The sequence below is a fragment of the Hyperoodon ampullatus genome (assembly GCF_949752795.1).
Source record: "Hyperoodon ampullatus genome assembly, chromosome: 11".
In the NCBI taxonomy this organism is placed as follows: Eukaryota; Metazoa; Chordata; class Mammalia; order Artiodactyla; family Ziphiidae; genus Hyperoodon; species Hyperoodon ampullatus.
In genome coordinates, this window is record NC_136924.1 from 55,809,417 (window position 1) to 55,836,897 (window position 27,481).

At 55.4% G+C, this 27,481-nt stretch overlaps 1 protein-coding gene across 5 annotated transcripts; it reads left to right on the plus strand.

Moving 5' to 3' along the window:
- Window positions 1-5,650: 5,650 nt before the first annotated feature.
- ASIC1 (acid sensing ion channel subunit 1) lies at window positions 5,651-27,162 on the plus strand (the record flags this gene model as incomplete). 5 transcript variants are annotated; one of them, XM_079714601.1, is made up of 11 exons in its annotated part: window positions 5,651-6,012; window positions 6,592-6,787; window positions 23,528-23,678; window positions 24,313-24,440; window positions 24,733-24,886; window positions 25,264-25,320; window positions 25,787-25,940; window positions 26,340-26,431; window positions 26,629-26,708; window positions 26,797-26,901; window positions 27,058-27,162. In XM_079714601.1, the coding sequence occupies 11 exons, from the start codon at window positions 5,651-5,653 to the stop codon at window positions 27,160-27,162; spliced, it is 1,584 nt and encodes a 527-aa protein (XP_079570727.1). The 5 variants fall into 5 exon arrangements, with proteins under 5 accessions (XP_079570727.1, XP_079570728.1, XP_079570725.1 ...); XM_079714602.1 differs by having other exon boundaries at window positions 24,736-24,886; XM_079714599.1 differs by lacking the exons at window positions 5,651-6,012; window positions 6,592-6,787 and adding an exon at window positions 20,378-21,034.
- Between the last annotated feature and the right edge of the window lie 319 nt (window positions 27,163-27,481).

Genomic DNA, 27,481 nt, shown 5'->3' on the forward strand with positions numbered 1-27,481 from the left:
CTCTTCTCAAAGGCCCAGAATTTTAAAGCAGTGAGGGATCTTAGCAGTCTCTTCCTTATTTCCAATTCTCTATTTCTCCGTCTCGTCACCTTTACTCTCTGTCTTAATCTCTCTCATCCTCCCTCCCCACACCTGCCCTTTTCATCTCTGCCTTGGCCCCAGTTTCTCTCCCTCTTTCTTGCTCTCTGCCTTTCGCTGTCTCCTAATCTATGTTTTCTCTTTAATCATCCCTTCCTGCTGAAGCCATGACTCCCCACATGACATGATGACACACAATTTGGGACGTGTGATGGGAGAAAGGTGGCCATCTGCAGGACCCCCAGGGAGGAAGGGAGGAAAAAGAAGTGTCCATCGTGGTCCCGGATATGCAGATGAACTGCCAAGACCCTGAGAGAGAGGCAACAGTAGCAGTACGGGGAGAGAGCCCCCAAAGGTGTACTTGTACAGGAAAGAGACTAGGCTACCCAGAGAACTGGGAGTGAGAGGTGCTGGGAGTGGGTGAGGATCAGAGGAGACCCCTTCCGGAATGCAGTGGTGGGACCCAGCGTAGCAGGCAACCTTGAACACACTGATTCCTGTAGCAGATATGGTGCCCAGTGAACAAAGCACTACGTTCTAAGACCCATATTCTGTTGGAGAGAGAGGGGTGATGTGGGGAGAGGGGGAAGGCGTGGAGAGTGAAGAGGGGCCAGAATGAGAGGAGAACATGGAGAGGAGAAAAGGGTGAGCCCCCAAAAGATGGAGAAAGCAATGATTCGGGGGGACGGGAAGGGAGGAAAAGATAAGTGGGTCAGGGGAGAGATTAGCGAGAGGAATGGGGAAGAAGAGAGGACAGGATAGGATAGGCCGGCGGTGGGGGGTAGGGTAAAGGCAAGGGTAGCAGAGAAATGAGGGAGGAGGTGAGATGACCATCTGGACCCGGGTGAGAAGATGAGGGTCAAGGGGCAAAGTGGAGTCCGGAGGGGTGGGGGAGAGATGTGTTGATGGATCTTATCAGCCTCAGGTCCACAGCCCCTTCCCACTGTCTGCTAATTAACTCCTTAACTGTCTCTGCGTTTGCTGAGCTCACAGATGAAGTGGTTGCAGACAGATGGGGGTACGTGTGATTTCAAGCACGGCGGCAGAGAAGAGCTGCCTAGGAGTCCCAGGGGGCCTTGCCCTCCCCCTTTTCCCTCCCCCTTCTCCCCCTGTCTCTGAGAGGCTGGAGGGTGCTTCTGCACCTAGAGCAGATGGGGCCATCTGCAAGGGAAGTGCCCATGGGGAATTTACCCCATCAGCCTCTCAGGGATGAAAATAATACTTGCCACTATTGATGAAACACCTATTGTTTACCAGGCAGACATTTTTCATCACTGTGGGCATTAACCAGATTTTATGGTTTGTGGAGAAAGGGAGGCTCAGACAGGTTAAGGAACTTGCCCAGGATCACACAGTGCTGGTGTGACAGAGGTGGGATTTGAATCCAGGTCAGCATGATGCCAAAGCCCTGGGTGGGTCCTAGCCAGATGCCTCATGCAGTGGAGGGTGGGATATCTCCAGGCCTATTTCTCTCTCAGCCCCAGGAGAGAAAGGGTACTGAGGTCTAGGGACTGCAGTGACCAGAGAAGAGGGAAGTGTGGACAAGAAGCTGGGAGGAGGCTGAAGGAGCTAGGATCTGTCAAGGCCTGAATAAGAGGTAGGTGGGCCCAGAGAAGCAGAAAGGAGCAGTGTGACACTAATCACAGCCCTTGGATCCCTCAAGTGTCATCTTACCAAAGCCAACTTCCCCTTTTCCTCATCCCTGTGCTGCAAACCCCTGTCAGTATGACTTGCCCCTCTGCCACTCGATGCTGTCCCATCCCTCAATTTCACTCGGTTTTTGCTAGACTAGATTCAGGTGGGTGTCAGCATGTTCATCTCTCCTCTGACACTGAGAGACTTTGGCCCATGTCTCCAGGGCCAATTCTGGGGCTGGACACAGGAAAAGCCTCAGTGGAGGTTTGCCGAAATGTACAGGGCAGGGGTGGGGGGATGTGTGCAGGGATCCATCTCACCTCAAAGGAAGAGGAAACAATAGCAAAAGGGACTCAGGTGGTACATAAGAAAGAACTTCTAAAGCTGAGGCCTGACACACAAGGAATCATAACTGAAGCCTTGATTGAGACCCGTGGATTCTGAAGATCAAGGTTTCTCAAGACTGACTGCTCTATATTACAGGTCTTGAAAAGTTGGGAAATCTGGGCTCCACCTCCGGAGATTCTGATTTAATTGGTCTAAAGCAGGGCCACAGCAGCAGCAGTAGTTGAAAAAGCTCCACAGGTGATTCAAGTGTGCAGCCTGGGCTGAGAACCACTGTCAGATTCTGCCCTGATTTGGCTGCACTGGTGGTTTTACCACTGGATTCAAACACTAATGCTAATAATGATAGTTATTACTTATTGAGGATTCACTAAGTACAAGCTAATGTACGAAGCAGTTTCTATGCATTAGCTCATGTAATTCTCAGAAACTCCTGTGAAATAAATATTATCCCCATCTTACAGATGAGGAAACTGAGCTCAGAGAGGTCAAGGGACCTGCCCATGCTAATGAATGGCAGGACCAGGTCTGGAATCTGAGATTGCCTGATTCACTTTTATCTTCCCCCAGACTCCTCCTGAGGCTGCTCCTTGGCCTCAATCAGTCCTTGCCTGCCTCCACCTCATCTCATCGCCTTCCTTCCTCCCCCGCTGCTCCCTCAGTAACATCCCAGGTGACTGAAGCAATTTGCAGCCATTTGAAGAAGCTCCATGTGTCATTCAGCCTGCAAGGGTGGGGAGTTAGGGGAATTACAGATGCTCCAAAATGGTCCACCCCTCCTCCCGAGGACACTTGGAATTCAGGAATCAGACTCTGCCCAGTGCTTCCTCAGGTCCCTGCTTGGGGCCCCCCCAGGCTGAAATCCCACTCCCAAATGCCCCTTTTGGTTGATTCTACGTACCTGGGAGGGTGCTGCCACCCAGTGGCTACCCAGGGACATAGCAGCCCTCCGGAAAGGCCTGGTGCTGCTGGACAGCTCCCCAATTCAAGAGGAGAACCTAAGATCCTCCCTTCCTTTTTTGGTAGCGCCTTGCCCAGGTACCTAGTTAATGGATCCTACTCTCCCTCCTCTGCAGCCCTAAGCCAACCCTCCCTCGAGGGGTCTCCAGCTCCCTTCCCTGGCTTCCCATGTGCCCCGTGGCCCCAACCCCTCACAACTTCTCTTCCAACTTCCTTCTAGTGTGCCAGCCCCTTCTCATTACAGGTTCTCATTCTAACTTAAAACCCTGGGAACACACCTCTCACCTTCCTCTCCCTGATCTGCACCAGCCTGCAAGTGGAGTGAAGGAGTGGTTAGAGATAGAACTCTCGTCCCCACCCCACCCCCTCTTCGTCATCTGACACCATCAGACCTCAACAGTCTTCGTGCCAAGAGCCCCTAATGAGCATCAGCAAATTAACAACTTCCCTTTGATTGCTTCTTCTCTGTTAATTGGATAGGGAGGGCCCCCCAAGACCTCTTAGAGAGGAGGAGGAGGAGGAGAGAGGTGCGAGCTAGAGGAGAAGCACCCCTACCCCCCCAGGCCTGGTCTCGGTGCCTCAGAAGTCAGCTCCATCCCTGAGTACAGCTCCCCCTTCCATCCCTTCCTCATCCTGTCCACCTCCCCCCAACCCTACACCCTCCCACCACCCCGCATTCCCTTCCCTTTCCCTGTTTCTTGACTTCAGTCCAATTTCCCTTGACCTCTGGCTGTTTCTCCCTCCTTCTCTCTGCTCCTTCTTTAGAGGTTTGGCAGTGAGGAGCTGCCAACCTGCCCTCCCTAAGGCAAGGCCAAGGCTACAAGGATGGGGTTTGGGTGGCCAAGGCTGCGTGTTTGTTTATATATGTACATGTGTGTACAGTGTCACATGTAGGTGGGGAGCAGGGATAAGAGCAGGTGAATACTTGTAAGCTCTTGAGCTCCTGCCCTGTGGGCCAGGCTTCTGGGGTGTGTGGGTGTCTGTGGGGGGTGCGTGTGGCTGTGAGTGGCGTGGTGTGACTCTGGTCTGTATATGTGTGTGTGTCTCCACACGGGCAAGTGCTTGAATCAGTCAAGTGTGACTCGGAGCTTGCCTCTGTGTGTGTGTGTGTATGTGTGTGCGCGCGCGTGCGCGCGCGCGTGCCACCAGAGGAAGCAGCAGCAAGAGGCAGGAGCATCGATCCGAAGGAGACAGCGCAGGGAGGGGGACGCTGGGGGCAGACACCTTCCCCCCCGCGCGCGCGCGCACACACACACACACACACACACACCACACACAGTCACACACAAGCCATTGGGCCTCGCAGGCAGGGGGACGGCTCCGGGACCGAGGGAGGCAGCGCCGCCGAGAGCGGCCGGGAGGAGGGGGCGAGGCAGCGGGGGGAGCCCTCGATCCCGTTCCCCGGTCCGGGGGCCCCGCGCGCACACCGACCCAGAGGCAGCCTCGCAGACACTCGTAGGCGCGCACGCGCACCCTCTCCCCTCCCCCTCTGCCTCCCCTCCCGCCGCCTCCCGGCCGGACGATGGATCCCTGCAGATCCCGGGGCTGAGAGCACCGCACACCGCGCACCACCGCGGACCAAGCCGAGGCGAGCGAGGGAGCGCGCGCGGCGGGCGTACGGAGCCGAGCCGAGCCGGGCCGGGCGGGCCGCTCCCTGCAGGGCTCTGCGCGGCGTGCCGCGGCGGCCGCCGGCTCCCGCTCCGGGCCATGAGCCCCTCCGAGGCTAGCCGCTGAGCCCGCGTCCGGCCCCGCGCCCCAGGACCCGCCGCCGGTTGCCGGGTTCCCGAATCCCCCTCAGGTGGGTCTCCGATCCCCTCTCCTTTGGCTGCGGGACTCCCCAGCGCCCCGAAGCCGGGACTTTCCTCCCCTCTAGCTTTCCCCAGCTTCTGGGGCGGCTCAGTGGCTGGGGAGGGGGGCGGGGGCCGAACAGGGGATCTGGCTGCGTCGAGAAGCTAGAACGGGGTGGGGGGGGCGTCCGGGGCGGGGACAGCTCGCTGTCAGAGGGAACCGCGCCCCCATCTCTGTGCAGCCACCTCGGGTTGCCCTCTGCCCCCACCCCACCCCCACCCCAAACATGCACACATACAGCCTGCGCTGTTCAGAGAACCGGAGACGCCCGCAGGTGAGGATTCAGGTGGGCCCCTCCCCACCCTCCTCTGGGGTTTCTGGCCCAGGTCTAGCTCATGGGGGCGAAAGTCCAGGCCTGGGGACACCCTTGACCGGGAACTCTTGACCCCGGGTTCAGCCCATTTGGGGGAGTTTTCGTCTCCAGGATGGGTGGACATTCCCGTCCCAGAGTGACCCCACATCTGGAGGAAACTCCTGTGCCTGCCTGTGGGAGCACTGGGACTTCCCTCTCACCCTCGGGTGACTGCATCTGGGGTCTCCCCTGGCCTGGGAGTCTTCCCTGGGAGAGCATTCTCTTGTCCTACGCTGACGCCCAAAGCCCTGCATTTGGAGGAACCCTCTTCTGAGAGTGTGTCCCCCAGCCAGCCACCTCTGGTCTTGCACACCAGAGACAGTGACCTCTGGAGATGGGGATGGACACATCTGGAGGGATGCTGTGTGTACTCTCATCCCAGGACCATGACAGACTCCCCCACCCCCTTCCCCCAGGATCCCCTCGGCCAGGATGGAACTGAAGGCTGAAGAGGAGGAGGTGGGTGGCGTCCAGCCGGTGAGCATCCAGGCCTTCGCCAGCAGCTCCACGTTGCACGGCCTGGCCCACATCTTCTCCTACGAGCGGCTGTCTCTGAAGCGGGCGCTCTGGGCCCTCTGCTTCCTGGGCTCACTGGCTGTGCTGCTGTGTGTGTGCACCGAGCGCGTGCAGTACTACTTCCACTATCACCACGTCACCAAGCTCGACGAGGTGGCTGCCTCCCAGCTCACCTTCCCTGCTGTCACGCTGTGCAACCTCAACGAGTTCCGCTTTAGCCAAGTCTCCAAGAACGACCTGTACCACGCTGGGGAGCTGCTGGCTCTGCTCAACAACAGGTGGGAGGTTCCCACCCATCCCGGCCGCCAGACCCCCTGTCAGGGTACTTCCTCTCTAAGCCACCATACAGCCCATACCACCCTGCCCTCCAGACCCCCAAACCTGCCACTCACAGCAAAGAGATCGGGGTACTGCCAAGCACTCAATTAGGGGCACCCAATCTCTGATCCCAGCTGTGAGACATGGCCACATTCCCTGGAGTGATCTTTGCCCACCCTCCCGCCACTATGTCTCGATATTCTCCTCCCTTGTGGGATCCGGGCGTACCATCTTTAAAGGGTAGAAACTATGGTATAAAAGCCATAGTTCCTGCCCTGATCTCTCTGCCCATCCATGCTTACCCATGTGCTCAGATGCCCAGCCCCTGGGCAGCCACTGCCATCCTCTGCCTTCTCAGACCCCACGGGGCAGATCCTCTAGACACGCCCAGCTCTCCTTTCATGCCTCTGTCCAGGGCTGGATGCTGCCCTCCCCCCAAGGTTGGACATGGGACACCGGAGGCCAGATGGAGGCAGGAACCGAAGGTCCTGCCGATCCATGCACTGCTCACACCCCACCCCCACCCCACCCTGCTCCAGGTATGAGATACCAGACACACAGATGGCAGATGAAAAGCAGCTGGAGATACTGCAGGACAAGGCCAACTTCCGCAGCTTCAAGCCCAAGCCCTTCAACATGCGCGAGTTCTACGACCGTGCGGGGCACGACATTCGAGACATGCTGCTCTCCTGCCACTTCCGGGGGGAGGTCTGCAGCGCTGAGGACTTCAAGGTGGTGAGTGAGCCCCCTGGCTGGTGTGGGGCGTGAGTCAGCCAGCCCCCAGAGGAGGAGGAGACTAGGAGCGGGCGGGCCTCTGGGGAGGAAGTTGTGTGTCCCTAGGGTTTGCTTCTGGCACGGGGGTACTTTGTTCAGCTCAGGGACGCATTTGCTCTTTGTGAGGGCCTCGGCTTCAGCCTTGTGTCCATGATGGCAGGAAAGAGAGCCTATAGTGTGCTCGCACGCACACACACACACACACACACACACACACACAGCCTGGCAGGTCCCCTGACCCCATCAAGCTTACCTTCTGGGCCACAGGTGTCAGAGCTGGGGGTGGTAATGGGTAAGCTGCAGCCTTGTTACTCAAAATGAGGTCCGAGGACCATCATCTGGGACCATGAAAGAAATGTAGGACTTTGCCACCCCACTTCCCAGACCTGCTGAATCAGAACCTGCAGTTTAACAAAATCCTCAAGTAGTTTGAATTAAAGTCTGAGAAGCACCATGAAACATGGGAAGTAAGGGAAGTTTTTTCTTAAAAAACTGGACAGGTAATTCTCTCTGTGCCACCCGTCCCCTACCCCAACCATTTTACACACACACACACACACACACACACACACACACACACACACTGTCTGATTGGGTTCCCCCCTTGCCAACCCACAGAGTCAGGGTCTGAGGAAGAAGAGATGACTTGGGGTACACAGTCATGGCTGAATTGGAGACTGCTTCTTAAAATGGAGGTGCCCCACAGATACTCATACCCTCCACACACAGATGGGGCTGCCTCAAAGCCAGCACCCCAGGGAGGGTTAAGGGAACTGACTGGCATCTCATGTGCCCGGTGATCATGGGCAAGTCATACAGGTTCCTGGGGAGTTAGAAACAGGCAGGGACTGTGGAAAGGGGCCAGAGGACCTGGAGCCATGTATGCAAAAGTATACCAAATGTGAGGGTGATGCTTGGAACTCTTCCAAATGCTTTCTAGACTGTCCTTCAATCCCCTGGATGAAGAGTCATATTATCTCTATTTAACAAGCTGAGACACAGAGGTAGAATGAGCTGCCCGAGCTCACAGAGCTGGTTAGTGACAGACTCAGCATTAGAACTCATGTCTCATTCAGTCCCAACGCAGTGTGCTCTTTGTGTTAATATTGCTGACCCTGGAGTCGTCATGTCCACTTCCAGTTCTGGCAATTGCTCTTGAAAACCCAGGCTCCCCTAGGACTCTTTTTCTGTCCGTGCCTGCCCCCAGTTCTCCACTCTCAGATCCTCCCCTTTTCTCCCACACTTGCTTACTGCCTCCCTAGCATTATGGGAGCATGAACTGCATTTGTTTGTGTAGAAAGGTTGGAACCACAGTTATGCTTGTTTTCTCCTGCTGAAGTTACACACGACTTCCCAATCTCTTTAAGCCTTTATCTGAGACCAGTTTCATGGGCCTCTGTCAATACTGCTGGACAAAGTTTACATGACCACAGTCCTTGCTGAGCCAAGCTCATAGGGAGCTTAGCATGATGCAAGAACCATTTCCTTCCCACTTTTCCTTCCTCAAAACAGGAGAGTGCTGGATTCCCCAGGGCCCAAGACCAAAGGGCTCCCAGGCTCACCAACTGTATTCCCAAGGGTAGTAGAACTGTAATTGACGGTGGAAGTGAAAGCCAGAGCCCTCCTCCTCTGCAACATACCCCACACACAAGCAGAAGGAACCATCAAGAAAGACAGAGAAAACGCATTAGATTGAATGGTTTGTAGTGTTTGGATGAGGAAGGGAATTGCTTGACTCGACCTGGGAAGGTGCTAAGGAACAAAGTGGAGTTCGTAGAAAGTATACAGTTGAGGTTCCATCTGTCCCTCACGTCCAGAAAGATTCCAAGTGGTGATGCTAAGATATGTTTAGTTCATGGAAATGGAGACCCTGAAATGTGATTGGTCCGTGTTGTCTGAGGGGACAACCCTCCACAGTCAGATGGAGATATGATTGGTTCACAAAGTTCTGGAGCAGGGTGAGTTCTTTCTCTTGCTGGGGGAGAAATACATGGCTAGGATCCCACAGGCCCAACACTGGCACTTCTTGGTTCTGGGTTGTCAGGGACCAGGTTTTTGCTGTCTCTGAGCCCATGTCAGAGGCCTGACCCTGAATGTAGCTGGACCCAAACCTCTCAGACCTTCCTTCTGCCCTCTCAGGCTGACCTCAACAGCCCCTTTCTACTCTGCCCATAAGAGATGTCCCTACACAGATGGGAGTCTCATTGTGAGTCCATGTCTGACATCTCCCTGGTGGAGAAGAAGAACGCTGGCGCTCTCCTCCAGCTCCCTGGTCCTAAGGGGCACAGATACCCCTTGCCTGGTACTCCACCTTCTCCCTCCTCTCCCTGGTCCCATAGCTAACATCTGCCTCTCCATCCTTGCTGGTCTCTGCTAGGACACGAGGCGTGTGTCTAGCCCCTGGACAGATGAGGCACTGACAGAAAACATCTCTCTCTCAGGTCAGAGCTTAGGGGAGACCTTCTTGGCATCTTCTGCTGCCTTGAGAGCAGAGGTTCTCAACTGGGGGTCCGAGTCCAGCTCAAAGTGTTTGCAAAATAGAGCGTGCACAGGCACATGTGGACTCTTTTGTGGGTGATGCGATGATGGTCGCATCATCCAACGATAGGAACCTTGCTCCTGGAGGACAGTGCAGGTGGCATAGGAAGGACATCCTCTGGTCCCTTAGACACCTCAGCTCCCATGATGGGGGTCAGCAGCGACACGCATTTCCCCCAGGTGTGCTTCTGAATCCAGCTGAACCTCAGGGGATGAATGTGGTCCAAGAGGTGTTTGGCCAGGTCCATCCGCCAACTGTGGCTGAGTCAGCTTGGGAGAGTGGGGGGAACCTGGGCTAAATCTGGGAGAAACTGGTTTGAAAACCCTTTGGGACTGAAGAGGCAGAGGGCAATGGGGAGGGTGTCCCCCTAGTAGCCCAACTGGGTAGGCCTCAGTAGCTCTCTCCTGAGCTACCAAAAGAGCTACCAAAGACCCACCCACAGGCCCCCTCTTCCCTCCTCTTTTCCTTCTCGGTGGGGTGCTTGGTTGCCAGGGCAACAGGGTCTGAGGCTCCACTCTCCCACCCCGCTTTGAGGCCAGCCAGGCCAAGGCAGGAGAGGGGTTCCATGGAGGGGGCCCGGGGGTGCAGCTGTCTGCCGAAGCCTGGGTAGGGGTGGGGTGCTGGGGGGGTGAGCACAGTCGCAGCTGGTGCCAGCCTCCAGCTGCACCTTATGTGTCCCTGGCAGTGGGAGCTCCGATGTGGCTAGAATGCTGAACAGCACCAAGGGGAGGGGGCTGGCAGATGGTGGCCTAGTCTGCCCTATGCCACCCCCCCTCTTCCAGCTGAGTCCCAGAGCCTTTGCCTGGGGGAGAGAAGTGGGAATTCATTTCTGAACCCTGGAAGGGATGGAAGGGGAGGGCAGAGAATGGAAATCCTGGGGGTGGGTATGCAGTGGGGATAGTATTCTCTTGGGAGAGGGTGGAATTGGGGGACGAGGGATAGGAGGACAAGAGTCCAGGGGACCCTGGAGTGGGGGCAATCTCCCAGAGGAGAGGTGGGCAAAGAAATCCCCCCAAGGTTCTGGAGGTAGACAGGAATCTTCCGGAGCACCTAAGGAGGTGAGATGCTGATATAAAAGAAGGGTGATCCTGAGACCCAGAAGTTGGAGGGAGAGGTCATCTTAAACAAGAAGAGCCAGGGATGGCAGGTCCCAGGGAGAGCCAGGACTAGCCGTGGGAGCTTCCTTATCCCCAGGGCCGGCTCTGCCGCTTCACGGACACTCCTCATCACACCACCCCACAGCAGCTCAGACCTGGAGTCCCTGGGGAGGGCCCGACCTCACTACCTGGGTCTGTTCCCTCCAGCTAGGCAGGGAGTGGACGGGCTGCTGAAGGGAAGGGCTGCCCACACTGCTACACACAGAGAAGAAAGGAGGGTTGGGGGCTACCCCACCCAGAAGCCCGGTGGTCTTTGTGTGGGGTTGTGGTGGGGTGTGGACGGGGGAGCATGCAGGGAGTGCAGAGGGATAGCAGAGGCTGGAGTGGAGAGGTTAGCTTGGGAGGAGGGGTACCCTGCCCTAGCCGCTCTTGGATACCTCCTCGAGCCTTACCCTTCCCTTCTCTCCCTCCCTCCCTCCCTCAGAAGTGCCTGAGGTTGGAAGGAGGAGACTGGAGTAGAGCCAGTTGCAAGAATCCAGGGGACCCTGCATTGGGGTCTCTCTCTCTCTCACACACACACACACACCCCTCCCTCAGGTGACTCAGTTTCCTCTCTCACCTCCTCCCTCTCCTCCCCAATCCCTTGCCATTTCTGACTCCGCCCCTCTCCCAGACTGCTGTCAGCTAAGAGGCTACTCTCAGTTAATTGACCTCCGGCTGTTGGCTAAAGTAATAGGGAGTTGCTGTAAGTAAGCGGCTCTGGGGGCGGAGCCGGAAGTGGAGGGTGGGGAGGAGCAGTTCTTCGAAGCCTCGGGCTTTCTCCTGCCGCAGCCTGCGGAGAACTCCGTGGTAGGGCCGCCAGTGCACCTGGTGTGCATCCAGGAAGCAGACGGGGTTCCTGCACAGAGGTCTGAACGTTTCTGCTGTGGGTGGAGCTGGATTGGGAGCATGCTTCAACTTTGTGGAAGGCAGTTTCAATTCCTGGGGGATGGTGAGGGAGACTGGAATAGTAGGCACGAGGGGCTGGGGGTGGGAGTGTCGAGCTCCGCTTGATTCCTTCCCGTCACCGACGGAGCCCCTTGGAAGTGCCAAGCCTCGCGCTGGGCACCAGGGGGCGGCGGTGAACAGGCGGAGCCTGTCCCTGCCCTCAGGGAGCTTCGAGCCACGTGCAGTTCTCCCGGGAGGCTCAGAGTGCAGGGTGGTACTAAGGGAAGCCGAAGGGCTTCGGAGCAGAGAATCACGTGCCAGGGATGAGAGGACCCTCCACATCTAGGTGGGGTCCTTCTAATCTCCCCAGCCCAGCTCAGCTATTCAGAAACGCCAGTTCTGGGAATTCCCTGGCCGTCCAGTGGTTAGGACGCCACGCTCTCACTGCCGAGGACCCGGGTTCAGTCCCTGGATGGGGAACTAAGATCCCACAAGCCTTGCGGCGCAGCCTAAAAGAAAGAAAGAGAGAAACTTCAGTTCTACAGAATGTGTGGTGTCTCCCCCAGCCCAGCCTCTCCCAGCTGATGACCAGTCTAGTTCTCTCCAGCAAGGGTCATGGTCTTTGGTCAGGTTCCCGAGGCACAAGCCTTCCCTTACTGTATGTCTGTACCCTGTATGTCTGTACCCTCTGGCTGAGAACCTTCTGGTCAAAACTCTGGCGTGGGGATTCTGGGAGGCAAAGGAGGGAAGGAGACAGCTCGAAAGAGAATGGAGCCTGGTTTGGGTGGAGGATGCGTCTGGGACTCCTGGGTTCTATTTTGGGCATAGTTTCATCTGGCTCCATTTCTCAGCTTCTAGGCTCAATTTCCTGTGAGCAAAGGGGGTTGTAAATGGATTTTTAAATTATTCTTTGCCGAGGGGCAGCCTCTCCTTCAGCCTCTGGGCCACTCTGGCTAAGCGCCCCCACTGGCCCATGTGTAGAATGGGTGTGCAGTACCATTTCCTGGACACATGCATCAGACATCTTCCTCGTGGAAAATTTTAAAACAAACATGAAACGGCTGTGTAGTCACCTTGAGGGAAAGTTCCCTTAAGAAGCTCTAAGGACAGAGACTCTCACTCCAGGCTCTCTAAGGCCACTCCTGAGGGAGAGGGAGGGCAAGTTGTGATTTTTCTGAGCTCCTATGAATTCTTGGAAAGAAAACCCTTTCCCACTCCTCTCGTCTGCACCCCCTCCATGTGGTTGACAGTCCTGGAGGCCCGGGAGGTTGGGCTGTGTAGCTGAGTATCGAGTGTCTCTGATTGGTGGGTCGGCTCTTCGTGCCTGGCTGGGAACGTCCCTCGTAGAGAGACTGCTGCAGTGGCCTTGACCATGGAGAGCAGCCAACTCAGGCTTCCTCACCACACACTGCACGTGTGCCCCAGGTGTGCAAGCACACGTGCACCTCCCCGTGCATGTCTGAGAGTGGGAGAATGCGGACGTGGACTAGGGTGTGACGTGGACAGGGATGGGTGTGCACAGGGGCACACACAGCTCTCTTCATGTGTCTGCAGGAGAGAGCTCATGTGCCCACGAACCTCTGGCCCCATGCAGAGCACATACCCGCCAAATTAATCTCTTTCTGTCACGCTTTGCAGTTTACAAATTCCCTTTACTTTAGCTCCTGTGATCCTCATAATTCTGGGAGGCAGGAAGATATTAATATCTTCATTTGAAAGATGAGGAAACTGAGGCTCAGAGGTGTTACATGACTTGCCTGAGGCCACACAACCACTAAATGACAGAGTGGGTGCCTTGACCTCAGATCTTCTAAGCCCGGGTTCTTCGTGCGTGACTGTAGGAGCAGGGATGTGTGGTGGAGGAGGGTGCCCGGCTCCCCAGCTGCCCATGCTCTATAAAGAGGTGGTATGATGAGGCAGGAAGGGGAAAAAAAAGGATGCAAAAGAGAAGAACCCCAGCCTCAGTTTGAGTACACCATCTTGTAACTTCTCTGCCTCTTCAGTGCACCATTTAGCCAAGTCCCCACCTTAGATGGACCCACCACTGGCTTCCTCAGCCACACTCTACCAGAGGAAGTCACACGGCTTGGAATCACATTGTGTTTATGATCAACATGCCAGTGCTGCCCTGGCAACCCCACTGTGTTTTCCCGTCAACTTGCTCTCCCCACTGATTACTGTAAATTTTTCTACGCCTCTCAAACCACCACCCTTCCTAGCCCTCCTCTCACCCTCAGCAGATGACCTCACCTCCCACTTTACAGAGAAGATAGAAGTCTCAGACAAGATCTCCCCGCTCCTCTGGGTACCTGCCCCCAGAGGGGAACATCCATCTTCTCTAGGCTGAAATCTCAACCTATTCTTACCATCTGATCTCCTTCTATCTTTATGGGAATTTTACCTTAAAGATTCTGCCTCTCCCTCCTTTGTAGTAGGTCTCTCCCTCTCCAGTGGAACCTTCTGATTGACACTGAAACATGCTTAAGATTCTCCCATCTTAAAATGTATAGCTATAGGGACTTCCCTGGTGGCGCAGCAGTTAAGAACCCATCTGCCCTGCCGGCCTGGACCAACTGCGCGGAGGCACTTGGCCATGTGGAAATGCCTGATTTTGTTCCCTGCACACAGAGGAGACACAGCTATTGAAATCTTACTGGGTAAATTCCCAGATCCTATGAAGTTCATAGATAAGAATCAGCCCAAGTCCACTTTAAGGGATTTACCGTGACATTGAGAAGAAAAGACCGGGCTTCTAAAAAAAAGACCCCGCCTGCCAATGCAGGGGACACGGGTTCGGGCCCTGCTTCAGGAAGATCCCACATGCCATGGAGCAACTAAGCCCGCGCACCACAACTACTGAGCCTGTGCTCTAGAGCCTGCGAGCCACAACTACTGAGCACCACAAATACTGAAGCCCACGCGCCTAGAGCCCGTGCTCCGCAACAAGAGAAGCCACCGCAATGAGAAGCCTGTGCACCACAATGAAGAGTAGCCCCCGCTCGCCGCAACTAGAGAAAGCCCGCGCACAGCAATGAAGACCCAACGCAGCCAAAGATAAATAAAAAATTTTTTAAATGTATAGCTATAATGACAGCTAATATTTATTTACTTACTATGTACCAGGCTTTAGGTTAAGATAAAACCCAATAAACAAACGTCTCTCAACTCCACAGCCCCCTCCAGCTCCCACAGTACCTGTTTCTTTTCACAGACAAAATTCTTAAAATTGATGTATAGATTCCACTGTCTCCATTTTTTTCTCATCTCCATCTCACTCTCTAATCCACTCGGGCTGCCTTCCTCCCCCGGCCCCAGCACTCCACCAAAATGGTTCTCGCTAAGGCCGCTAGTGACCTCCATATTTCCAAAACCCACAACCATTTTTTATCCTTGATGTCTCAAAATCATTCAAAATGGTTGACCACCACCTCTGTTTTGCACTATTCTCTTTCCTAACAACGGTACTCTCCTGATTTTCCTCCTTTGTCTAGCCACTCCTGCCTCTGTACCAGTTCATGCTCTTCCACTTGGCCATTAAATGTTGGCACTGCTCAAGTCTCAATCCCAAGCTTTCCTCTTCTCTTAAATTGTGTGGCTATGATTTAATGGAACAGCTTGATGAATTTTTCATTAGTATATTTTTACATTGGTGTATCTTACAATGTAATATTTTACATATTACATCAGTATGTATTTATACTGGTATAAAATTGTAAAACATTTCTAGTGTCCTGGAAAGTTCCTTCAGGCCCTTTCCTAGTCAACACTACCCCACAAGAATTAATCACATTCAGGCTTCTGTCAGTAGAGGTAAGTTTCACCGGTTCTTGAACTTCCTAGACTATATGTATCCTCCATGCAGTGTATACGTGTCTGTGTCTGTCTTTTTTTGCTCATGACTATGTCTGTGAGATTCAGTCTTGTTTTATATAGCAGTAGTTAATGCTTTTTCAATGCTGTGTAGTATTGCCTTATGTAAGTAGAGCACAATTTGTTTATCCATTCTACTCTTTTTTTTTTTTTTGCGGTTTGCGGGCCTCTCACTCTTGTGGCCTCTCCCGTTGTGGAGCACAGGCTCCGGATGCGCAGGCTCAGCGGCCATGGCTCACGCGCCCAGCCGCTCCGCAGCATGTGGGATCTTCCCGGACCGGGGCACGAACCTGTGTCCCCTGCATCGGCACGCGGACTCTCAACCACTGCGCCACCAGGGAAGCCCCATTCTACTCTTGCTAGACACTTGGGTTGTTACTAGTTTGGGGCTATTATAAATAAATCTACTGTGAACATCCCTGTTCATGTCTTTGGGTTGCCATATGCACTCATTTCTCTTGGGTACATAACTAGGAGCTGTGGTTAAGTCATAGATTAGGATTCCGTTTAGCTTGGGTGGATACTGCCATATCAGGCCATTTTTCTTTCTATCTTTTCTAAAAAAACTTTATATTCTATTCCTGAGCAGTCTCATCTTCACTCGTGATTTCAATTACCATCTACACACCAACAACTGCCAAATGTCTGTCTCAGCCCGGCTCTCTCCTCTTAGCATCAGTTCAGTGGCCAATTTCCCACTTAACATCTCCACTTGGATCTCCCCAAGTCTCTAAGAAACCAGCATGTGCCAAACCGAATTCATCATCTTAGCTCCCAAACTAGTCCTGTACTTGTGTTCCTGATCTAGTGAGCCATTCACCCACTTATGCAAACTAGAAGCCATTCCTGACACTCCATCTCCCTCGCCGCCCTTACCAGGTCTGCCAGTGTTGACTCCCAAACATCTCCACTCCATCCCCCTGTTCCAGGCCACCCCACTGCTCCATGTCTCACCTAGACTGCTGCAGTGGCTTCCTAACAGGACTTCTAGAATCCCTTGGGCTCCTCCAGAGTGGTCTCTTCAAAACACTGCTCTGATCACTTGAAATTCTTCCATGGGGAATGGGACCAGAATCTTTACCCAGCCTTCAAGGCCCTAAGGGCCTGCTCTCCGGCTATATCCTCCTCTTCTCAGCTCTCTCCTCTCGGAGCCTTTGCACTGACTCTGTTCTCTGGAATACCGCCCGCCCCCCAACACATACACACACAGACCTTTACCTAATCACTGCTCCTTATTCTTTAGATTGCAATTCAAGCATCACTTTCTCAGAGAAACCTTCCTCAGTTTCCAGTCTGGTTCAGATACCCCTGTCATTCACCTCCATGGAACCATATTATTTTTTTCATAGTACTTATCATAGTTTGCAATTAAATATTTATTTTTGTGATTTTAAAAAACTCTCCCCCATTAGATAATAACCTCCACAAGGACCCAGTCCCTTATCTGTTCTCCACGTGTCCTCAGCACATGGATACTCAGGAAATATTTGATGGGTAAATGAAAGAATGGAGAAGAAGGAAGGGATGGATTTAGAGAAGGATGACCTACTTCCAGTCTCAAGCCTACTACTTGCTCTCCATGAGACTTGAACAGGTCATTGTGCCTCAGTTTCCTCATTTGTCAAATGGGGTGAAATTACTCAAACCTGCTTATTTTGCTGGGTTGTATACGAATCCCCTGAGGCATCAGTTGAAAAGCAGGAGACATTCCACAGATGTGAGGGGTGACCGGAGTTCAGAAAGAGATGTGGAGAAAGTCAGAAAGCACTGGGTGGCCACACACAGCTTAAGAGACGTACTGGGTAGGGGTCGCATCTTTGGATAGAGGGTTCAAAATTGTGTTGTTCTGCGGGCGTGTCTGCTTGGGTACTTCTCCTCTGTGTATGCTCTGGGGTCTGTGTGTGCTGCTTGATCCTTTCCTCACCTCCCCACTACTGTGAAAAATGTGGATTTGTCTACTAGATCGAGATGAGGAGGAGAGAATGTTAGAGGATGGAGGAGGGAGGAAGTGCAGTTGGTGTGTGTGTGTGTGTGTGTGTCTTCATTGCCCACAAGAGGGCTGTGTGTCTGTGTGTAGTGCTGTGTAGGTGTGCAGTGTAGGTCTTTGTGTCCGTGTGGGGAAGAAGTGTCCAGCCACACCAGATTTGCTGTCCTCTGAAGTTGCTCCGTGTGTGCACACCCTACTCTCTGCTGAAGCACCCGGAGCTTCCCAGCCTTAGTTTCTTCCCTCTGGAAGTCCAATCTACTTCCTCTTCCAGAAAGGCTGCAAGAGGGGAACGATGCCCTCTAGTGGGTATGGGGATGCATGCTGCAGCTTTCTCAGCCCAAGCCTCAATCTAGGCTGGCCCACCTCCAACCCAAGTCTGGAACTCACCTCTGAAACGCATCCTGGGGATGCACAAAGCCCTCCAAAAGCTGAGGTCCCGCAGGCAGGAAGAAAATGCACATGGGACAGGAAACAAAAGAAGAACCCACGAATTCATACAGGAGAAGCCTGAGGACAACAGCTGAAGGTGGGAGGTCTCTCCTCATCTCTGCAGTGATTTATCTCTGGTTCCTGTTTCTCCACGTGGCCCCAGGGTCCTGCTCTTTTTTTTTTTTTTTTTTGCTGCGCGGGCTTTCTCTAGTTGCGGTGAGCAGGGGCTACTCTTCGTTGGGGTGCGCGGGCTTCACAATGCAGTGGCTTCTCTTGTTGCAGAGCACGGGCTCTAGGTGCACAGGCTTCAGTAGTTGTGGTTCACGGGCTTAGTTGCTCCGCAGCATGTGGGATCTTCCCTGACCAGGGCTTGAACCTGTGTCCCCTGCATTGGCAGGCAGATTCTTAACCACTGCGCCACCAGGGAAGCCCCGGGTCCTGCTCTTTCATTCTCACAGTCCCTGTCCTTAAGGAGCTACTGATCACTACTCGTGCTTGAAGGGACTTGAGCAGAACTGGACCCTTCAGTCTGTTCCCTGAGTGGGCACTAACTATGCCCTGTGGAGTCAGGGAAGGCTTCTCGGAGGAGGCAACCTGTGAGTAGGGTCTTGAAAAATGAGTAGAAATTCTCCAGGTGGAGTCCAGGGAAGGCATGGAACTGTGGATGAGCCTCGTGTGTCTGTGGAACGGGAGAAGGACATGGTGGCTGGATGCTGGATCCTGGACTAGGTAGGGTGGAGGGGTGGAGGGGTGGAGAGGTGAGGCTGGAGGGTGACTTGCCAAGGCCGTGTAGGTCCGGGGTGGCGGGGGTTGAATTTTACCAAGAGGCACTGGGGAGTGAGAGAAGGTCTTTATGCGGAAGGGTGGTCGGAATTACATAGCATGGACTAAAGGTGGGGAGAAACTGCAGGGAGGCAGGGAGTTAGGGAGACCAGCTGGGAGGCGGTTGTTTAGGTAAAAGGGTGGGAGACCAGTCTGAGGGCAATGGCATAAGGATGGAGAGGGACCAGATCTCAAAGGCTGCTCTTCTTCCGGGGCCTCTGTGTCCCTGGCAGCAAAGCTGAGGCCAGAGGTGGTCCCACATCAGCCAGTTCTGCTAGAACCTGGCACCCTGCCTGCCATCCCCAACACACTCCAGGCTCTCTGCGTGCAAACGGAGGAGGGAAGACATGTGGGAGCAGAGAGGGGGAGGCAAAGGGGGGCAGGAGCCTGGGGCTGTGGGGTGGTTAAGGAATGGAAAGGCCCAAGTAGACTTGTCCGACCCCCACTGGTCCTCTGGCTCTGTGGAGGAAGGGTTAATAGTTTCCCCTCCTTCCCTCCCCTCCTCTCCTCCCCTCAGGTCACCTTCTAGGCCCTGGAGACTTGGCTGGTGGCTCAAGTTCCTCAACCAGTGGCCCTGAGTAATCAGAGCACACAGAGGGGCCAGGGGCCTGGGGGCAGGGACTGATCAACTGGGAGCAAGAGGGGCCTCAGAGACTGAGGGGCTGGGGGTATCTGCGAGGCTGAGGGTTTGGGGGTACCCCAGGTTATTCCCAGCACTTTCCACCTGACCCAGGACCCTGTCCCAGTTCTGAGCTCAGTTTCTTCCACCCACCAGAAAAGAATTCCTCCACCTGCTCTCCTGGACTGTTAGGGGATGGGCAAGCTGGGAGGGGGAGCGGTGATCTGCCAGGAAGCTTTTCAGCTGCAAGAGACAGGGTCCCTCCCCCCGGTGCCAGGAACTGGCCATAAGTGAGTCTGTGGTCAGTGAGAGACCTCTGCTAATGGAACCTGGGCTGCCCCCCAAGCCACAGACACGAGTGCAGCTCAGCGTGGTGGTGGTGGGGTGCTGACTGAAGTAGAGTGGGGGGGGTCAGGGGAGGGAGGGGAGGATCAATGCCGTCAGGGATGGCTGGAGGGAAACCAGAGGTCAAGGGAGAGAGTAGGGGTTCGGGACAACCAGGGGCTCAGGAAGTAACTGAAAGTAAATTGTGGTCAGCCCAGTGATCAGAAGGGAACTGAGGACCAGAGGAATAATTAGAGGGGAACTGCAGTGTAAGGGTGTATGGGGAGAACTGGGGGGCTCCATAAAATAACTGGGGAGATTCCAAGTCAGGGGGAATTAGAGAAGAATGAGAGGTTAATTAGAGGTGCTGAGAGAGTGTGGGGCTCAGGTAACTCAGAAGAATGACTGGACCAGGTGGGAATGAGGGCAGAGGACTCAGAATTGGGGTGGGAAGGCGAGGGGCAGGTGGACCGGAGGGTGAGCGGGAGCCTGAGTGTGTGTGTCTTGGGGGATGGGCAGAGACGCTTGCTGGCCCACGTCACAGCAGTGAGAGCAGAGGACTCTGCTAGGTCCCACCTCCCCTGGAGCCCCCGGGCTTTTCCAGCGTTTCCACTCTGTCCTCAACCCTGTCTGTCCTGCTGGAGTTGGTGAGGGGGAAGGGGGCTCGGGCCCCGCTCCTCTCCATCGGCCTCCCTTTCCCACAGCCATCAATTATTCATCGGCTCAGACAGCCGCCTCCCTGACAGGGCAGGCTGGTCCTCCTCTCCTCTCTAAGCCCCTCCCCACCTCAGCCACACTGCCACAGAGGCCCTGGCAAGGGAGGACGGCCAGCCAGGCAGCAGAGACCTGGCAAGCGGACTGCCGGACCCTGCCTAGGATCGCATCTCCTCCCCTGTTCTCCTGCCCACCTCCTGGTGCCAGGAAGCCCCTGGAGAAGATGCCCATCCAGATCTTCTGCTCTGTGTCATTCTCCTCTGGAGAGGAGACCCCAGGGCCCTTGGGAGATGTTTGGGGTCCCCACCAGCGGCAACAGCGGGACAACTCAGAATCAGAAGAGGAGGGAGAAGAGAAGGAAAAGGAGGCAGAGAGGAAGGGGGCCAGAGAGGGGGACTTACCGATGGACTTGATGGCCTTTGCCAACAGCTGCACCCTTCATGGAGCCAGCCACATCTTTGTGGAAGGGGGTCCAGGGCCACGGCAGGCCCTGTGGGCAACGGCCTTTATCCTGGCACTGGGTGCCTTCTTGTGCCAGGTCGGGGATCGAGTTGCCTATTACCTCAGCTACCCACATGTGACTCTGCTAGATGAAGTGGCCACGACGGAGCTGGCCTTCCCGGCGGTCACCCTCTGCAACACCAATGCCGTGCGGCTGTCCCAGCTCAGCTACCCTGACTTGCTCTACCTGGCCCCCATGCTGGGGCTGGATGAAAGCGATGACCCCGGGGTGCCCCTCGCCCCACCAGGGCCCGAGGCCTTCTCTGGGGAGCCCTTTAACCTGCACCGCTTCTACAATCGCTCCTGCCACCGGCTGGAGGACATGCTGCTCTATTGCTCCTACTGCGGGGGGCCCTGTGGCCCTCACAACTTCTCAGTGGTGAGTGGGTGCCCAACAGTGTCTGCCATGGCTCACCCTGACCGTCACCTCCTGGGGCTGGTAACCATCCTGCCTTCCCCCGACCTCACCTGGACCACCCACCCTCTGTGAGAGAGGCCTGGCCAGAGCTTGCCTGGGAGCCCCAGGGTCTGCAGCTGGGCTCTATTTCCAGGGCTGTGCCAGTACTGCCCTCCCTGTTAGACTCTTGAAACACATAGTTGGTAATTAGTTGCTGCCCTGAGGCCCCTGGTGTCTCCCTGAATATCCTCCAGCATGTCCAGCCCTTTCCCAGACCTCTCTGCGATCCAGCAGGGTCAGCACCTTAATCTATCACTGAGGTCAACCTTTGATCTGGTGGTGGGTGCCTAGGCTTGGCCTTAACAATGTTGACTATCACCCCTGGACTGGAGCTGGGGCAGGTGCCCCCTGGTCTCTGGAGGTGCAAGAGAAGGGTGCGGAAGGGAGGCAGAGGGCTGGGGATATCCCCCCTCCACCCCAGCATGCCTGTCAGCAGCATCCTCATGTGGTCTTCCTGTGCTCCTCCTACAGTGTGCATGTGTGTGTGCGTGTGTGTGTGTGTGTGTGTGTGTGTGTGGTGAGGGAGAATAACAGGCCTCCTCTAAATCCTCCCTACTCCCCCTCCAGCTCTAAGTGGCCAGGGACCCTCTTCCCAGGGGAAGCCCTGACTAGGAGAGTCTAAGGTCTTCCCTGCTGAGGGACCAAGCGGCACCCCATCCTTTCCCCAGTTCAGCTTCCAGTTCCGCCTGGCCCAACAGGTCCCCTTCTGTCCCCTACAAGTGCCAGATGCCAGGCCTTCCCTTCCCATACACCCGTCTCTCAGTCCCCCACCTTTTCCCTAGTGCAGGGGAAGGTGGATGTCATCATATCAGTGCATCTTGGACTGACTACAGACTGACAGGAACCTGGAGGTTTTGGCCACTGGGCCTCGGACAGGCCAGGAGGTAGAGGAACATGGACCAAGGAAGGGGTCAACCTGGCTTTCTCGGGATCTAAGGCTAGAGCAGGCACTTCTCAGGCAGCACCACCAGGTGGCAGCACAGCCCACCGGCCAGCAGCGCAGCCCTCTGAGCCAGCTCAAGGTTGCAGCTCCCAGCTGGCCTCAGCCACCAGGAGTCCCTCACATCCCCAGGCTATGGGGGGTTAGGCAGGGATGCGTGTCCAGCCTGGACCCTGTGGCTGAAAGCCACAAAGCCTGGTAGTGGAGCTGGGGGATTAGGAGTTCTCTCTCTACCTCCTCTCTGGACTTCACCCACAAAATGGGGGATAGCACTGGTTTTCTTTTCCAGAGGGGGAAGGAGGAGGTTGTTCTCGGAAGGGGGAAGGGGGCAAAGACTCTATTGACTAGTAACCCCTACTGCCTCCCTGTTCCAGTCTAGCCTGACACTCCGCCTCTCTCTTTCTTTGGGCTGTGTCTGTATTCACCTCATGACTTGCTTGGGGGACTCTGTTCACCATCTCTCAGTAGTTGAAGCACACTCACCCCATTTGTGGGAACCTGGAGGCATTCTGGGAAACTGTGGGGAAAGGGCCATAAAGAACAGGTTCACTTTTCTCTCTATGGCTATGTACTCAGGGCTGCAATAAGGGCTGCTCTGTGGCATGGAGTCAGGGGACTGCCCCCCAGAGCTGAGATCCCTTCTGCAGCCCTCATAGTTCTGCGCCAGCTTTGACGAACATGCCAGGTCCTGGATGTTCAGGTTCTGGTGATAAGGGAACAGTGATGGACATAAGGGGCTAATGGCAGAGGAAACTATAAAGCATAGCTTGGTCTTGGGGAGAGCAGGATTTCAGATGCCCGGGGTGAAATCCAGGAGAAGAGAAGAGAAGTCTTAGAAGGCCCTGGGCCTGAGGAGAGGGTCCCAAGGAGGGACCAGGCAGTGAGGGGCTCCAGATGATGGAGGTGTGTATGTTAGGGTCCCAGCGGGAAAAAGGTTAACACTTGGACAGTTTAGTCGAAAAGACTAACAGGGGGACTGTTTATAGAGTTGTGGGCAGAGTTAAGGAAACCAATGAGGGGGCCTGAGGCACCTAGAAATAGTGGGAAATTGTCATATTCAAGCTAAAGGAACACCAAGAGGCAACAGTGCTATGCAGGGAGCCCCCTTGGCAGAATCTGTGGTCACGAAGGGTCTAAGCCACCTTGAGAACACTTGCAGATAAATACCCTGGTCTCTCCCTCCTTCTGTCCTCTGATCCCTTACTGATACCTCCCATTGGTCAAACCCAACCCGAAGCCCATCCAGGTGGCAAAGGAGCACAGGCAGTGCACCCCACAGGGATCAGCCTTCCAGGGCACACAGCAGGGGAAAGAAGGACAGAATGGGTGAGAAGGAGTACAAATGGAGAGTGGGCTGCTCAGGAGGGGTCATTCCTGAAGGGTTGAAACTCCACCAGTTGGAGGGTCTGGAGACAGTCCCTGGTGGGCAGAGGGTACTGGCAGGACCTTCAGGCTCTCCGCTCTTCTCCCACCAGGTCTTCACACGGTATGGAAAGTGCTACACGTTCAACTCTGGCCGAGATGGGCGTCCCAGGCTGAAGACCATGAAGGGTGGGACGGGCAATGGGCTGGAGATCATGCTGGACATTCAGCAGGACGAGTACCTGCCCGTGTGGGGGGAGACCGGTATGTTGCCTCTCTCAGGGGGCCCCCCTCCCTGTGGCTCTGGGCCTCAGCCTCCGTTGGGGGGCTCCTGGGCTCTACTGTGGGCCTGAGGCAGGGCGTGGGCTCTCCTTGCTTCCTCCCAGCATCTCGCCATCTCCACCTCCACTCTACCTGACTGCCACACTCACATTCCGCTGGCTCCCCCTTCCTGGCTCAGTTACTCTCCAAGGTAACCAGCCATCCCTTTCCATCCGTGGCCACCACTCACTCTATAAATAACTCCGTCTCTTCTTGGGCTGCCTGCCGTCTGTCTGGTCTCAGGGGCCTTGGGACAGAGAGACGTGGGGGAGAAGGGAGAAAAGGAGGGGGAGAGATGGAGAGCCTCTGAGACAGTGAGAAATAATTTGAAACAGCGAGATGCGTAACTGAAGCCAGGTAAGAAAAGAAGTATGTAGGATTCAGGGGTCATCAGGGTAGCATGGGGCTGGTGAACCCAGAAGGAGGCTGGGGATGGGCCAGGGGCCCTTGGACTAACTACCCTCCCCCAGTCTCAGTGTATGTTGCGGTTATCTCAGGAGAGGTAGGATTCCCCCAGCTCTGCAGGAGGTTAGGGAGTAAGAAGCCCTCCCAACACACACCCCTCTCATTCCCCTAGATGAGACGTCCTTCGAAGCGGGCATCAAAGTGCAGATCCACAGTCAGGATGAACCTCCCTTCATCGACCAGCTGGGCTTTGGTGTAGCCCCAGGGTTCCAGACCTTTGTGGCCTGTCAAGAGCAGCGGGTGAGAGGGCCACAGGAGGCCGGTCCCAGGGTGGGTGGTTGGAGGCTCATGATGGAGGTGGAGAGGTGGGCAACCAAAAATGGGAGGGACGGGGAAGCTGGGGCCTGGGTAGCCATCTGACTAGTCAGAGCATGAATGATCTAATGAATGGGATGCTCCGTAAACTCGGAGACCCTCAGAGGCTGCACAGGGAGAGGGGGCAGGACTCCTGAGTTCTGCATCGTGTCAGACAAGTCCATCAAGGTGACTTGGGGAGAAGTCCCCACACCCCCCAGCTCCCCGGCTCTCCCAGCAGCTCATCTACCTGCCCCCGCCCTGGGGCACCTGCAAAGCTGTTACCATGGACTTGGATTTCTTCGACTCCTACAGCATTACCGCCTGCCGCATCGACTGTGAGACCCGCTACCTGGTGGAGAACTGTAACTGCCGCATGGTGCACATGCCAGGTCAGGCCCCAGAGTTCCAAACACGGTACTGGGCCCCTCAGCCTGCACTGCCCCTCACCAGCACCCCATGCATGTTAACCTCCTGTCAACATGCAAGCCAGACCAGCTGGCTTCTCTCCACCCCAGTTCCAGCCCCAGTCCATACCCATATGGCTCTTGCCTCTCTGACCTCAATTCCTGCCTGGACCCATGGGGATGGGTCAGAAGGGTCCAGGGGGTATGGACTTTGGGGTAGGTCACTTCCAGGACAGACTGGGGGCTGACTATTCCTACCCTCCCACCCTCTCCCAGCTTCCAGCTTTTAGGCCTCTGGTACCACCAGCGTCACAAGACCCCTTTAATCTCCATCCTGTACCACTGTCTTTTCTCCTCTCTAGGGGATGCCCCATACTGCACTCCAGAGCAGTACAAGGAGTGTGCAGATCCTGCCCTGGGTGAGCGCCCCTGTCCCAGGGAAGTCTGCGGGAGGGAAGGAGGAGCTGCCAGCCATATGCATAGGGGTTTCAGAGCAAGCTCCCAGAAGCTTCAAATCACTCCTGGATCAGGCTTCACCTGAACTCTCCTGTGTCTGACTTTAGCAAGGCTGGGAATAGCATCTCTAGAGGCCCCTGTGGAAAATGAACAGGGGTCATCTGGGAGGGGTGGCCTTCACCTGCTCTCATCAGCACCTCAGCTGGTTGACCCTGGAGGGCCCTGAGAGAATGAGATATAGGATTAAGAAATATCCGTGGAGAGGCTGGGTGAGGATCAGCGCTGGTGGGCACAGGGCCGAAGTGAAGGACAAGTCAGAAAAAGAGAAGGGGGCTCGGGCCTCCTATGGGCAGGGCCGGGATGTGCGTGTCGGGAAGGTGCTGGCAGAAGGGCATCACTCAACTGGCACCTCTCACCTGGCTGGCACAGACTTCCTGGTGGAGAAGGACCAGGAGTACTGTGTGTGTGAAATGCCCTGCAACTTGACTCGCTATGGCAAGGAGCTGTCCATGGTTAAGATCCCCAGCAAAGCATCAGCCAAGTACCTGGCCAAGAAGTTCAACAAGTCTGAGCAGTACATAGGGTAAGGGCTCTGACTGTGAAGGGTAATGGGCGGGCGGGCTCTGATGGGGGTTGGCAGACAGGAGGAAACTGAGATACCGTGGGGAAGGCAACCAAAGTCTGAGGTGGGCGTGGAGGGAAGATCAAGCCAGAACAAGCAGGAGAAGCAGCCCTTTCTCTTTCCTCCTCTCTTCATCCTCATTGCTGTAACGGATCACCTCACAATTGCTGGTGCGTGGAGCGTCTTTTCAATTACACCATCGCATTTAATCCTCACTCTAAAAGGCAGGTATCCACATCAGCATCTTGTTTTATAGATATTGGAGACTGAGATTCAGAGAGGATAACTTGCGAAGGTCACCCAGCTAGTAAGGGACAGAGATGTGACTTGATCCGAGGTCCTCTCCCAACCCCTTTGCAGGGAGAACATCCTGGTGCTGGACATTTTCTTTGAAGTCCTCAACTATGAGACCATTGAGCAGAAGAAGGCCTATGAGATTGCAGGACTCCTGGGTGAGCTGCTGATGGCACCTGTCCCCTTCCCGTGCCATGGGCGTGGTGTGACACGCTACCACCCGAAGCAGGCTGCTCACCTCCGTCCTACAGGGCCTCCTCCCCTGCCAGCCCCAGGGGCCTTCCCCTGTCCCAGTGAGCTCTGCCGCTCCCGCTGTGTCCTGACCCCACTGATCTCCCTGTGGGCCCCCCTGCAGGTGACATTGGAGGCCAGATGGGTCTGTTCATCGGGGCCAGCATCCTCACTGTGCTGGAGCTCTTCGACTACGCCTACGAGGTAAGTGGGGGCGGGGCGCCTGCACGGGGCCACGGGAGGGGCGGGGTTCAAGCCCGCCCATCCGCCCACCTCCCCTCTTCCCGCCCAGGTGATAAAACACAAGCTGTGCAGACGAGGGAAGTGCCAGAAGGAGGCCAAACGGAGCAGCGCGGACAAGGGCGTGGCCCTCAGCCTGGATGACGTCAAAAGACACGTGAGGGAGCGAGAGAGGGGCGCCCTCCTGCCCCATCCCTTCCCCGACCACCCCAGGACCACCCCCTTGCCACTTTTTCTCCTTTGCCTCCCCCATGCCCCAGCGGCACCTGTGGCCCTTACGATAACCAGTGCCTGTCCTGTGCCGTTCCCCCAGAACCCGTGTGAGAGCCTCCGGGGCCATCCTGCCGGGATGACGTATGCTGCCAACATCCTACCTCACCATCCGGCCCGAGGCACTTTTGAGGACTTTACCTGCTGAGCCCCGCAGGCCGCTGTACCAAAGGCTAGATGGGGAGGGCTAGGAGAGGAAGGGGGCCCCCAGCTGCCCCGCCCTGGGGACTCACTCCCCCCTCCAAGGCAGCCCCCCACTCCTGGGCAGTCCTTTCCTCTTGTCTGTGGTGAGGAAGGAGTCTTGACCGTAGAGTCCTCTCCCTGCCTCTATCCCATTCTTTTTTTTTTTTTTTTTTTTAACAAAACTAATCTAAAACAGAAACTAAAAAGAGAGAACTGGGCGAGTGACCTCAGGCTGCCCCTCTCTGCTCCATGCTGCCTCCCACAGCTCCCAGCCTGAATTCTGT